Source organism: Moschus berezovskii, chromosome 16 (assembly GCF_049115385.1).
Source record: "Moschus berezovskii isolate FMDL1 chromosome 16, NW_MosBer_1.0, whole genome shotgun sequence".
NCBI lineage: Eukaryota > Metazoa > Chordata > Mammalia > Artiodactyla > Moschidae > Moschus > Moschus berezovskii.
In genome coordinates this window covers 35,108,844-35,123,764 of record NC_142475.1, presented here as the reverse complement: position 1 = coordinate 35,123,764, position 14,921 = coordinate 35,108,844, and the positions used below count along the sequence as shown (strand labels likewise).

Genomic DNA, 14,921 nt, shown 5'->3' with positions numbered 1-14,921 from the left:
CTTAACTCCATTAATTAACCCCCATTTGAGTCTACTACAGTTGTTCCTAGTTTTTCATTATTATACACATCCTTGAAGCAAATAGCCTCAGTGACAAATTGTTATGCAAGTTCAAGTTTACTTTCTTAGGATAAAATCCTTGAATTCGAAGTCCTGATTCAAAGAATATGCCAAATGCTAAGATTTCTACATGAACTGTCAATTTTCCTGCAATAGAATTAACTAATTTATATTCCCTTCAGCTTATATGAGAGAACTTAATTTTTTTTTCACCTTCACCATATTGAACATTATATCCTTCAAACTGATAAATCATTATTTTCTTAAGATTTTAGTAAGAAAGATTTTTTCATGTATTTCTTGCTGAGGCAGCTCACAAAGAAAGAAATAGAAATGGCCACAAAATTTTCTCATTAATTTTTAACAGCTTATTATACAAAAAATATTAACCCTTTGATTCTTTTCTTACAAATATTTTCCCCTAATTTGTAGTATGCCTTTCTGTTTTGTTTTATGACTGGGAAATCTTTTCACTTTTGCCTTTTTCATTTGCTACTATTTAGAAAGGACTTCTTGACTCATAATTTTATTTATGCATAACCTACACTTACATATTTTCTAGTATTTACTTTCATGTTGGGGCTTCCTAGGTGCGCTAGTGGTGAAGAACCTGCTTGCCAATGCTGGAGATGTAAGAGATACGGGTTCGATCCCTGGGTTAGGAAGATTCCCCTGGAGGAGGGAATGGCAGCCTACTTCAGTATTCTTGCTGGGAGAATCCCATGGTCAGAGGACCTTGGCAGGCTATGGTCCATAAGGTCTCAGAGAGTTGGATGTAACTGAAGCAACTTAGCATGCACCCACAAACTTTTTTAAAGCTTTGTATTTTGTACGGGAGTATAGCCAATTAATTTTTTTTCATCCAGTTTACTTTGTATGTGATCTGTGTTGAAAAACCTAAACCATCCTTTTTTTTTTGACCAGTTTTACTGTAGTTGTCCCAATACAATTCTTTTTTACATTTTTATTTGATTTATTTATTTATTTTTTTGGCCACATCACACAGCTTATGGGATCTTGGTTCCCAGACCAGGGATTGAACCCAGACCCTTGACAGTGAGAGCATGGAGTCCTAACCAGTGGACCACTAGGGAGTTCCCACAATATATTTCTTAAGTTATTCTTTCCTTAGTGTTTCCACATGCCACTTTTATGCATCTTTGGCTATATACCGAGACCACGTGTTTTCATTTCTTCACCCTATATTTCATCTCTTGGTGAACCTCTATTTATTAACTGACTTGCTATTGTTGACTATTACTGTTGTCTCTAATTCATTCATTCTTTTGTTTTTTTTTAGATAGAGATAGCCCTTTATCCAATCAATGACTTTCCACATGTATCTTAGACTATCTCTTTAGAATAGAGTCCTTGAAATAGCATTACTCAGGCCAAGGGTCCAAGCATGACTAAGGCTCATGATATATATTGCCAAATTACACTTCAGAAAGATTGTATCCATCTAGATTCCCACAAGCCATCTGGGGAGGACCCTCTTTCACTGTAACCTTATCAACCTTCAGGATCGTAATTAAAACACACACGCACAACTTTGCTAATTTGCCAGATGAAAGATGGTATTTCATTAATTACGTTTCTTTTGAGTATGGTTTATTGCATAGCTCTGGTCTCTTGCCTGCTAACTTAGCAGTGCTCAATTATCCTATAATAGCAGTTGGATATGTTATATTCATCAGCATAAGATCTTAAGCCAAGCGATTTTCATCTCTGTGCCTGGAAAGGCCTACTTCTCCTTGGATCTGAGCCAGGCAGTTCTTTAGAGAAAACACAGTTGTTTTTAAAACACTACAAACCATATACTTCATTCAAATTTATAGCAACTGTCAAAATCTCCTCATATAGTTCCAAAATTGGATTGTAACAGTTTGACCTCTCAACTGAATTGCATGATAGATACCATCCAGTTTCCCTTTTTAAATCAGAGCTCAGATTACCCCAGGATCCAATGTAAACAGAAAAGCAGAGAAAAATAGCAGAAAATGCCATCCACATACACAGATAAACAGCCAACATGTTCATAAGAACGATTTAACTATCACAAATCAAAAATTCCTACTTGGCTTAGAACTTGGATAATATGAATTCTTCAGTCCCTGCTGGAGTGCCTGCTGTCTGAGGATTATTCGGCATTACCCTTGGACAGCGTAGATTTGAAGGTCTCTTGCTACGGGGATGTTCTACACTCAGGTTCTTTCTTGCTTCCATGCTGTATTCTGGGTCGCGGAAAGGGAATTACTTGCTCTTTGGAGATTATGAGCCTTAGAGTTGTGGTAGTGCTTAGATAAAATTGGAAACAGGATGCTTCATCCTTCTCTCTAACACCAGGGTCAAGTTGTGCGTACATTCAACCGTGCTGCACTCTGTCCTGCTTGGGATTTGGCTAGTATTTCCAGTCTGATTGAAATTTCTGAATTCTGCACCTTAGAATTAAGGAGCTATTTAATAAGAGCGAGGCTCTTTGGAGCTCGTTTTTTGGTGCAGATTGAGAAGTAAGGATAGGGACAGTGATAAAATGCTGCAAAAAAAATGTTCATGGATTCCATTATTTGTCAGAATATTGTACGACAGTAACTTGGCACTAAGGGCTGAACCCTAGGAACTCGGTTGGAATCAGGCTGAGCAAAAGAAAAGGGCGTGAAATTGCCATTAGCTTGGAAAGCACAATTTAAAGTGAAGTTCTATGAAGGAGTCTCCATTTCTCTCTTCACTTATCTCTAACCGTACACATTCAGACCGTAGTATTGCTGATGCTGCTGTACAATGAAAATTTAAAATCAATGAGAGAAGAGAAATAGAAGATTGCTTTAGTTTGGAGCAAGGTGGCATATGGCAGCCCTGCATGTATTAGGCAACACTGCATTTGTCAAAAGACCGAGTTAGGGTCACCTAGAATGACTGTAACCTGTAACCAATAGTCCATTATTTAAAAAATAGATGGCACATAAAAACGAAAAATAAGGAGCCTGTCCTTCTTCCCTTTGAATTCACATTAATAAGAAATACTGTCCTTACTGAAGGTACCATGTGGGGCAAAAAAAAATTGTGTAAATTTTTTGTGATTGTGTGTTTTGATTTTCTTTATAGTATCCAGCCTTTAAATATGATGTCTTTGTCCACAACAATTAAGAAGTGAGTACCAAGGATCCAGGAAGCTGTCCAGTGTAGCATTAGGGAGACTTAGGCATTAGGAGAGGGACGAAATGACCTTTCTATTTGATAAAATAAGATCTGCATTCTGTCAAACTTTTGATAAGCCAAGTTGATATCAACCTTTCAGAAAGACAGTGGCAAGACGTATGAACAGCCTTTAAAGTGTTTATACCCTTTGACAAAATCTTAAGGCATCAGTCCTAAATGTGGCAAGTTTTAGCTCATAAATATGTTCACAGATTTGCATGGAAATAATTGCACTATTGTTGGTCATTTAGGATAAGTAAACCATGAATACTATTAATAATATGGAAAGTTCTGTAATATATAATACCTATGGTAGTATACCTGTGTAAAAATGGGAAAATCCATGCTTAGACAATGAACACAGGAATGAGATGATTTTTTTTAAATAAAAAAAAAAAAGAAGTCATAAGTATGAAGACGTAGGCAACTATTCCTAACAGATTCTGGAGGTTGTTGTAATTAATATGATATTTTATTGCTTATTACATATGAGGATAGTAAGTCATAAAGGTGGCAAATTGCTTGACCTGGATTATAGTCAACAATTGTTATTGCTCTTCTACCTTTTTTGATATTGCCCTGTCAAGATCTGTTTGAAGAGTGTATAAAGTGTTTTTTGGTATTTCAGAAAAATACTATGACTTATCACATCCCTGAATTCAAACAGATGGCAGTGTTGTGATACTGAACCAAAAAGAGTCAGCACTGAGGATCATACCATCCAGAGACCCAAAGTGAAGAGGGATTCGATTTGTGACATCTCAGTTCTATGTCACTTGTATGTAGGTCGGATTTATGACACAGTCTTCCATCAGTGTGTTCTGTGTCTTGATATCCAGGATTTAAGGGACCACATGCTTGAAGGTGTATAAATTTGGAAAGCAAAAAAAAAAAAAGGACCTGAATGAAAACCTATATAGGAAAATAAGTAGAATAGGAAAGTACAAATAATTAAAAACTGGAGTAAATGGTGTACAAAGTGGAATTGCAAACCATGTAAAAACTCTTCACAACCATGGCAATTTTCTCATAATTAATGCCTAGACAACAGCATTTTAACATATCTCTGTTGTACCGCAAAGAACAAACATTAACATTTGAGTGAAGTTTCTAAAATCTTCCCCAAATTTGAAACCTCTGCCAAGTCATATAAAACAGGAAGTTTTGATCTAAGGAAAAGAGAAACTGCAGAAATCATTGAACTAAGATATTTGAGTTCTAAATTTCCTCCTTGCTTCCTTTCTTCTCTCTTATTAAGAAATATAAACACAGTAAGGTTTGTGAAGATAAATGTAGCTCCCTTTATTACTTGTCTAGTCACCATGTGGGATGAGATGAGGGTGGTAATAACCTTAGCAAATAATACAACTCCATTTAAAATGGTCTGTACTTAAATCACATTGCATTAAATGGGGACCCGGAAAATGATGATTTTGGTTTTAAATCCCTAGAGATATATACTAGGCTTTTTCTTTTTTTTAAGCATACACACACAAAAAAAATTGCTGAAAACATGAAGTGCTGTATCAAGTTAATTATTTGCCAAATCACATCTTAATGAGTAGATGGTATAATTACAAGAGTTTGAAAGTCACAGAGAGAAATCTGTAAAGTAGACTAATCACATTCATCTGACAAATGATTCAGGATGGGAGAATGTTTGACTCTAAATGTAGAATTTAATGATCTGCAAGGTCTTCAAGTCCAAAGAAACTAATGAACTAGCTTGGCTATTATTAGTCTTCATATGCCGTGGTTTTTGTCCTATTATGTAGGTTGTTTGAGCAATTGTTAGTTAACTCACTACTTTCTGAGATTAAAGTTAGAAGAACTGCAGCTAACTAGTACCCCCAAAGTCCTACAATTGAATTTGAAAGGGCAATGAAACTATGTCAAACAAATAAACCTGCCTCCTGAATTAAAGGAACAGATCAAAACCTCAGCTGCTTATAGAACGTGCATGCCTTCAAGATGCTCCCAGCTCAATCTCTACATGGACATCTCCGTGCACTGAGACCAGATCTTCATGTTGGGGATCTGGAAGATCAACCATTAAGGAAAATAAGTCTTCTACACACTCCACTTTGAAAGGAGCACGGAGTTAACAATAGAAAGACAAGATAGAATTTATGGTGAAACTGACGTATAGTTAGACAATTGGGTTAACCATCTCTTTCCGTTCTCTCTTTCCTTCGCTTCCAACACTCTGTCACTTTCTACTTATCCCAGACATTTTTATCATTGGAGAATGGGGGGTGGGGGTAGACCCAGTACTTTTACTGGCATCAGCCCTCAAATTTAGAGGAATGTGTTCCTCATCAGATATCATCAGAGTCTTCTCCTCACCATATGCCAATGTTTTTGTTTTCTAGATTATTCAGGACAGAATATTCAAGCACATATCACGTAACAGTTTAATATGGAACAAACATCCTGGAGGATTGTTCGTCCTACCGCAGTATTCGTCTTATTTGGGAGATTTCCCTTACTACTATGCTAATTTAGGTAAGTGAATGCCTTCCCCGGAGCTATTCTGGTTTACCCTCCAAATGTTGTCCTGAACTCGAGTCCCTCGATTTTTTTATTCCATCGCAGTGTCTTTGTAACACCCTGTGTTGGAGACTCCTTCCTAGAGCCCTGCCCTAAATGGTTTATCAAGGTCATGAATTATAAATCCAGCAGAGCCTTGCAAAGTGAAAAACTCATTCCTGATCTGAGCCGCTGTTCTTTACATTTAGTAGAGTCATTGCTTTTTAAGAAGAAGGCTCCCCAAATTACAGATCTTTCTGAACACGACAGTCTAAAGTGAAAGTTGCTCAGTCATGTCCTACTCTTTTGCGACCCCATGGACTGTAGCCTGCCAGGCTCCTCTGTCCATGGAATTCTCCAGACCAGAATACTGGAGTGTTTTGCCATTCCTTTCTGCAGGGGAATCTTCCCAACCCAAGGATCAAACCCGGGTCTCCTGCATTGCAGGTGGATTTTTTACTGTCTGAGCCACCAGGGAAGCCCCACGATGACAATGAGTTTGCTATAATTTTGAGTCTTATCATGTATGAAGTGAATCTAAGAGAGCTCTTCCTACATTTTTTTTTTCTCCACGATCCTAACTTCTCTGTCTCAGATCAAAGAAAAACCAAACTAATAAAGGGAAAGGGAAAAGATTTAAGAATATAGGACAGAGGACAAGCTTATGCACTTCATTCTGCATTTATTATGCTCCTCTTCCGTGCCATGTTAATGCAGTGCTAGGTGGTAGGAATAAAGTCAAAGGAGAGATAAGCTCTGCTCTCAAGCAGCTTTTGTGCTCAGTCGTGTCCTGCTCTTTGCGAACTCACGGACTGTAGCCCACCAGGGTCTTCTGTCTGGAATTTTCCAGTCAAGAATGTTGGAGTGACTTGCCATTTCCTTCTTCAGGCAACTTTTAGGCTGGTCATAATGAGGAAAAGGAAACAAGCAGAGAGATGAAGCTTTACAAAAGGCTACCATTATCGCCGTAGACATTATATATTGGGCTGGCCAAAAAGTTCATTTGGGTTTCTCTGCACCGACCTTCGGAAAAAGCTGAACAAACTTTTTGGCTGCCCCAGTATTTGGAGCCCCATTTGCTCCAATATTGGTAACATCTTGGACATTTCCCCTCAGTCACAGTTCCAAATTTGAGAAACCTTGGGATAATAAAGCATCCTTCAAATCAATGTGGCAAAAAGACTTCAGATTTTTGTGTGGAGTTAGTCAAGTTAGCACATTAGAAGTGTGTAAATGTTGCTTCTTAAACCATTACAGGAAAGTCTAAAAGCAGTGACTTGTCCTTACTGTTAAGGGAACCCCCTACATCATATTTATTCTTCTTACTCAGCAAAGCCTTAAATGTGCATTTCACTAGTGGGAAAGCTAGTTTCTTTCCAGTGTGAAACTGAAGTACTAGTCAGATGACGTAATTTTCTCGGCAAAAGATCCATATAATTCTTTGAGGTATACATTGTAATTCTTACCTTTATCAGTCACTCTCAAAGCTTAACTTCAGTGTCCTTTCCCTGTCTTGTTCATATTTAAACTGCTAAAATGTGAAATTAGTGGGTCTATACTAATGAAGTTTTTTAAAATTTAATTTGTTATTTTTATTATAATTCATGATGGATTTTGGATTTCACATTTATTCTTTTTGTTTTAAATGTTAAACAAGTTTATTGGCAGCACGATCCCTCCCCTCCAAGATAAAAGCTGTTCTGTCATCGATAAATACTGCTTATTCTAATAGTCTAATAAGAGCTCTACCATCATATTAGTGTTTCTTAGTCTGCTTTTCTTTTTTTTTTTATTCTTTTTTAAAAGTTGAACGATGATCGCTTTATAATATTGGTTTGATTTCTGCCGTACATCAACTTTAATTAGCTATAGGTGTACATATGTCCCCACTAATGAAGTTCTAAGAGGCTTTTAACCTGGCTCCTATTTCTCAGTGAGTTCTCATGGAAAAACTCATTTGGAGAGGAAGCTCTCTCACTGCTTTCTCTTTGGCGGTAGCTGTTATTTTGCACGTGTATGATACCTTTCCTCCTTGGGCTTCAGAGCACACAGTTGGCAGAGGTCTGAACCACGTGCTTTTTCTCTCAGCTGTGTTTCTCTGCTACATGCAGAAGAGATTTCTTGGGAGTAGAGCAGCTTCCACCCCAAAATAATGATGACGGTAACAATGATGGTGATGATGGTGGTGAGCTCATGCTGAGCACTCGGTGTTTGCAGGTCCTGTTCTAAACGCTCTGTATGCATTAACTCATTTAAATTCAGTCTCATAACAACCCTGTAACTTTGTTGCTGTTGCCATCAGTCCCATTTCACTGATGTGGAAACACAGAGGGTTAAGTAATGATCCCACCACCACTTAGTGATAGAACTGGGCTTCAGACCTAGACACTGAGGCTCTGGATGTTGGCCTTTTAACCTTGACCACTTGCTGGTTATTATCTGAAATAGTAGTGATCAGGCAAAACCCCTTCAAAATGGCAGCAAAGGAGAAAATATTTGCAAAGCCAGCAACCAACAAGAGATTGATCTCCAAAATACACAAACAGCTCATGCAGCTCAACATCAAAGAAACAAACAATCCAAGCAAAAAGTGGGCAGGAGATCTAAGTAATCATTTCTCCAAAGAAGACATACAGATGGCCATAAAGCACATGAAAAGATGCTCAACACCACCAGTGATGAGAGAAATGCAGATCAAAACTACAATGAGGTATCACCTCACACCACTCAGAAAGGCCATCATCAAAACACCTGCAAACTGTAAATGCTGAAGAGGGTATGGAGAAAAGGGAATCCTTTTACCCTGTTGGTGGGAATGTAAACTGGCAGCCACTATGGAGAACAGTATGCAGGTCCCTTAAAAAATAAAATATAGAGCTACCATTGTGACCCAGCAATCTTACTCCTGGGCATATATCTGGAGAAAACCATAATTCAAAAAGATACATGCACCCCAGCATTCATGGCAGCGCAATTTACAATAGCCAAGACATGGAAGCACCCTAAATGCCCTTTAACTACATCATTAAGAATAAGATATATGCAAATACCCTGGAAGAGAGAGCACATTTACTAAAATCCAGCGTAGGATGTAAGTAACTAGAGTTATACCCTTTCTTGAGTAAAGAGTGGTGAATAATGTTATGTGTGTGTGTATAATTAGACTCTGGGTGCCTAAAAAGCAGAAGGGAGATCAAAGATGTATCCCCGAGGGAGGAAGGAAAAGGCCATCAAAGGGAAAATCTGGAAATGGGCCTTGAACTGTAAATTATCCAGGTCTCTAAACTCAGGCAGCAGTTCACTAGCAGCTTTTCACCTTGTTTTTGTTCTGTCAAGACATAAGAGGCAGAGGAAAAATATGCTAGAAGGGAACATTAGCTCTGGGGTGAGGCGATGGAGCAGAGAGGAATTTTCGAAGTCTTGTTTTTCAGTGCTTCATTAGGTTGTTCTGCCCTTGCTCTTTCAGGTTTAAAGCCCCCCTCCAAATTCACTGCAGTCATCCACGCGGTGACCCCCCTGGTCTCTCAGTCCCAGCCAGTGTTGAAACTCCTCGTGGCTGCAGCCAAGTCCCAGTACTGTGCCCAGGTGAGTGGGGAGGTAGGGAGGGTTGACCCAGTGCCTGCTCCCTGCCGCTTAGTGGACCAGAGACCCCCACTCCTTCCCTGCTACACACTGGCTCCCGGGGACTCATGTCACGTCCTGGCCTGTTACCTCCCTTTCATCTGTCATGCCTTGTTACTCCCTTTTCATCAGCTTAGAGGTTCTTGGAAGTGAAACCTGGTACAGGTAATGAGTAGGTTACAAAGAGATCTTTGCTCTGGGGTAAAGTGAAATATATACCAACACTTTTTTTTTTAAATATTCCACATATAAATAGTACTGTATGGTATTTGTCTTTCTCTTTCTGACTTTCTTCACTTAGTATGATAATCTCTAGGTCCATTCATGTTGCTGCAAGTGACATTATTTCTTTTTTTTTTTTTAATTTCCTGGCCATGCTCCATGGCATGTGGGATCTTAGTTCCCTAACCAGGGATCAAACCCACACCCCCTGCAGTGGAAGTGAGGAGTCTTAACCACTGGCCCACCAGGGAAGTCCCCCAACACACCCTTTAAAGAATATATACACACATTATTTCATCTTTAAGTGTCAAAGTGAAAAACGAACTTCAGAAAGGACTCTGAAAGGACCCTGAAAACTAAGCTTCAACAGTAGAAACTGACTCGTTGGCGTCAGGAGGTGTCAACTTTTCTTTCACAGCCGCCGTGACTAATTATAAAATTGGGAGCAGAAGATGATATCTATGGTAACAGTGTTTTCCAAATTAGCATTGCTCTCCTACTAGTACTTAACAGTCGTTTTTCTGAATTGTAAATTACACGAGAAGGTTTACATATGAGAAAAGAATGGAGTCATGTTGAAGTCTGCATTTGGGGGCTAAACACGTTTATTGGCAGTAATAAGGTCACAGGAAATAAGCTGCCATCCTGGAGTATCCAAAACACGAGCTCCCGCCAGTCGGATCTTGAATTCTCTTCCTTCACCCACATTGCCTGCTGTAGTGCAAGTTCATAGCAGATGTTCAATGTGCATTTTTCTTTAGTTTGATCAAGGCTGTTATCTTCCTCGTCATCATAAGACACCAGAATTTAGAAAACCACTTTTTTAAGAGCCAACAACCCTGGCATGCCTTCTTCCCTCCCCAGCCTTCTCCTACCCACTTGATGTAGGTTTTATTAGGTTACCCTTCTGTCCCCTCTCTCAGGCTGTTAGAGTGATGGGGTTCTGAGGGTTGTGTGGGAGTAGACTCACTTAAAAAAATTTTTTTTGGAGTATAGTTGTTTTACAGTGTTGTGTTAGTTTCAGGTGTACAGAGTGGAGTGGACTCACTTTAAATTCAGCTTAGAGGTCTGCCTCTCTGCCTTGCTTAGAACACCATCTTCTCTCTTTCTTTCTCTCTGTGTCTTTAAGAAGAAATGTTGGGTTGGAAGCCTGTGTAAATCCAGCCTGCCATCTGATGACCCCTTGTCCCTTTCAGATCATAGTTCTATGGAATTGTGACAAGCCCCTTCCAGCCAAACACCGCTGGCCTGCCACTTCCGTGCCTGTCATTGTCATTGAAGGAGAAACCAAGGTAGGACCCGAGGGGACTTCACTGTGGAATCGGCATGGAATCTTCATTTCTGCAATGGAGCACCTGGGTGTTGGCCTTTGCCATCTTCCTCCTGCCCCTGGGAGGTGCTGGCCCCAGACTACTTTTCCAAAACTATACCTATCTCTGACTGTCCTCCACTTTGACAGCCATGACTTTTTTTGTTGTTGTTGTTGAAGTACAGATGATTTACAATTGTGTTACTTTCCGCTGTATGGCAAAGTGAGTCAGTTATAAATATAGGCACTCTTTTTTAGATTCTTTTCCCATGTAGGTCATTATAGAGTGTTGAGTAGTATTCCCTGTACTATACATAGGTCTGTATTAGTTATCTATTTTCTAAATTTATTTTTAATTGGAGGATAATTGCTTTACAACGTTGTATTGGTTTTTGCCGTACAACATGAATCAGCTGTAAGTATACATATATCCCCTCCCTCCTGAGCCTGCCTCCCATCCCTCCCATCACAGAGCACCAAGTTTATTAAAGTAGAGTTGATTTGGGCTTCCCTGGTGGCTCAGTTGGTAAAGAATTTGCCTGCAATGCGGGAGACCTCAGTTTGATCACTGAGTTGGGAAGATCCCCTGGAGGAGGGCATGGCAACTCACTCCAGTATTCTTGCCTGGGGAATCCCATGGACAGAGGAGCCTGGCAGGCTGCAGTCTATGGGATCACAGAGAGTCGGACATGACTGAGTGACTAAGCACAGCACACATAGTTGATTTGCACTGTTGTGTAATTTCTCTTGTACAGCAAATGACTCAGTTACACACACACACACATTCTTTTTCATATTCTTTTCCATTATGGTTTATTACAGGATACTGAGTATAGTTCCCAGTGCAATGCAGTAGGACCTTGTTGTTTATCTAACCTATTTATCCTATTTATAGTAGCTTGCATCTGCTAATCCCAAACCCTTCAATCTTCTTCTCTCCCACTGTCCCCCAACCTCTGGGCATCTCTGTTTCTGTTTTATAGATAAGTTCATTTGCATTGTATTTTAGATTCCACAAATAAGTGGTATCATATGGTATTTATCTTCTCTTTCTGACTTACTTTGCTTAGTATGATATTCTCTAGGTTCATCAGTGTTGCTGCAAATAGCATTATTTCATTCATTTTAATGGCTGAGTAATACTCCATTATATATATGTACCACATCTTCTTTATGTACTCATCAGTTGATAGACATTTAGGTTGTTTCCATGTCTTGGCTGTTCTGAATAGTGCTACTATGAACATAGACGTGCATATATCTTTTAAATTATAGTTTTGCCTGGGTATATGCCTAGAAGTGGGATTGCTGGATCATATGGCAACCCCCTTTTTAGTTTTTTGAGGAACCATGATACTGTTTTCCATTGTGACAGCCATAGGCTTTTGAGTCAGGGAGTTCTGGGTCTTAATACTAACTCTTTAGGAGCTAGTTAGGACCCTGTCTGTACTTTCCTTCTCTGAGTCTCAGTTTCCTCATCCACAAAGTGGAAATAATAATACATACCACATGGATAGCTATTAGGAGTAAATGTATTCAGGACCTGGCAAAAGTAATCTTTCTGGAAATGATGAGGATGAAGAAGAGTTGGTGGTGGTGATGCATGAGCTGATTAATGCATTGCTTAGCTGATTAATCTGAATTAGTTGTATCAATGAAAGTAGTTGGTTCTTCCTCACATCGATCTTAGAAAAGACATTTCCACCTTATGTTTGCTTTGAGGTCTCCATCAGAGGCTCTCAGGAGGGCTGGCTGCCTGGCTGTCCCCCTGTTTCCATTCTCCAGCTCATTTTGCCTAGAACAGAATGATCTTCTTAATCATCTCATAGCCCTTAAGGGACTCCTTTTGCTAATGTTTTCAATTAACATCAGAGACTGTGTACAATCTGGCCTTTGCTGGCCCTCCCAGTCTCCTCTCTCGTTGCTTTTCCTTTACAGACTTGATCGTTCCCAGTTTACTGCGCTGTGTCCCTTCCCACCTCTAACGGTGGTCTTTCCCATTTGCTGTAGATCTCGACCATCCTTCTGTCAATTCTTCATCTGTATTATCGAGATTTCCATATATTCTCTAAGCCCACGCTGCCTCCTCTTTGAAATGTCTTCTGTTTGTGGCAGCCAGGGATGAGTTCTTTTTTCTCAAGCTCTGCTTTCTAGTAGTTCTTATCCATTGTGAAGAAATTTGTTGTTGTTTTTGTTCAGTCACCAAGTCATGTCTGACTCTTTGCTACCCCATGGACTGCAGCACACCAGGCTTCCCTATCCTTCACCATCTCCCAGAGTTTGCCCAGGTTCATGTCCATTGAATCAGTGCTGCCATCCTACCATCTCATCTTCTATCACCCACTTCTCCTTCTGAAGAGATTCAGTTCAGTTCAGTTCAGTCGCTCAGTCGTGTCCGACTCTTTGCGACCCCATAAACCGCAGCACGCCAGGCCTCCCTGTCCATCACCAACTGGCAGAGTTCACCCAAACTCATGTCCATTGAGTCGGTGATGCCATCCAGCCATCTCATTCTCTGTCGTCCCCTTTTCCTCCTGCCCTCAATCTTTCCCAGCATCAGGGTCTTTTCAAATGAGTCAGCTCTTTGCATCAGGTGGCGACTGTCTCTATTAAATGAAATTTAATAGAAATTAGTTTCTATTAAATGACACTCACATTGCCATCTAAGAGACTTTCCCTGTTGGTTCCCAAAGACTTAGGTTGTGAGAGATTGTCTCATGCTAAGTAAACTATCCTTGAGCCAGAATAAGAATTATCAGTGTATTAAGTTATACCATTTGGAATCATTTGAGCTGCCACAGTGACCATTTCATGTAGTTCAGCAGGATGCAGGGAGAACTGTAACGGTCATGTGGACACGATGGGCCACGCATTGTCTATTCAGTCCCAGTGTAGGCTGCCTGCTGTATGCTGGATGCTGTGCAACATGTGGGAACACAATGAGAAAGGTGACAGATGCAGTCACACCCTTCCAAGGGCTGGAGTCAAGCAATGTGGTTATCAGAGAGCAGCTTGATAAGCATTAAATGAGGAAAGGGAGGGATTAATCACATGCCTCTTGGCACAGTTTTACTTACCCTTCTGAATCCATCTCACCCATAGATGTGGTTTCACAAAGGGTCTGGCACACAAAAGTTTCCTGCCTGCAATCCCAGTTCCAATGCCTGAAGCCCTGCACAGTGCTCACATCGATGCTTTTCACTTTGAACTTGGGAATTTTTTATGGTTTGTTTTTATGTTTCTATAGGTAACTAGAACTCCTTCTGGTAGATAGGTCTTTCTTCGACTATGTCAGGATATTCAAACAAGATCCATTCTGTGTGACTGACTGTGAGCCATTCAGACTCCTATGGTTAATTAATATGCATTTTTATGCTCAGACTCATTGATTGATTTTATATTCTCACTACCAGCTAGTAGCCCCTGTTTCTTTATTTCTAGTTCAGTTCAGTTCAGTCGCTCAGTCGTATCCGACTCTGCGACCCCATGAACCACAGCATGCCAGGCCTCCCTGTCCATCACCAACTCCCAGAGTTTACCCAGACTCATGTCCATTGAGTTGGTGATGCTATCCAACCATCTCATCCTCTGTCGTCCCCTTCTCCTCCTGCCCTCAATCTTTCCCAGCATCAGGGTCTTTTCAAATGAGTCAACTCTTCGCATCAGGTGGTCAAAGTACTGGAGTTTCAGCTTCAACATCAGTCCTTCCAATGAACACCCAGGATTGATCTCCTTTAGGATGGACTGATTGGATCTCCTTGCAGTCCAAGGGACTCTCAAGAGTCTTCTCCAACACCACAGTTCAAAAGCATCAATTCTTTGGCGCTCAACTTTCTTCAGAGTCCAACTCTCACATCCATACATGACTACTGGAAAAACCACAGCCTTGACTAGCCTTTGTAAACAAAGTAATGTCTCTGCTTTTTAATATGCTGTATAGTTTGTTCCTAACTTTTCTTCCAAGGAGTAAGCGTCTTTTAAT

General features: G+C 40.0%; 1 protein-coding gene across 1 annotated transcript in view; it reads left to right on the top strand.

The window, feature by feature from the left end:
- The window catches only part of EXT1 (exostosin glycosyltransferase 1), a 321,068-nt gene that overhangs the window by 288,750 nt on the left and 17,397 nt on the right, over window positions 1–14,921 (top strand). Inside the window, exons 5-7 of the mRNA XM_055431618.2 lie at window positions 5,631–5,763; window positions 9,254–9,372; window positions 10,827–10,922. Coding sequence (XP_055287593.2) covers window positions 5,631–5,763; window positions 9,254–9,372; window positions 10,827–10,922 — 348 coding nt within the window. The remainder of the gene's footprint in view (window positions 1–5,630; window positions 5,764–9,253; window positions 9,373–10,826; window positions 10,923–14,921) is intronic.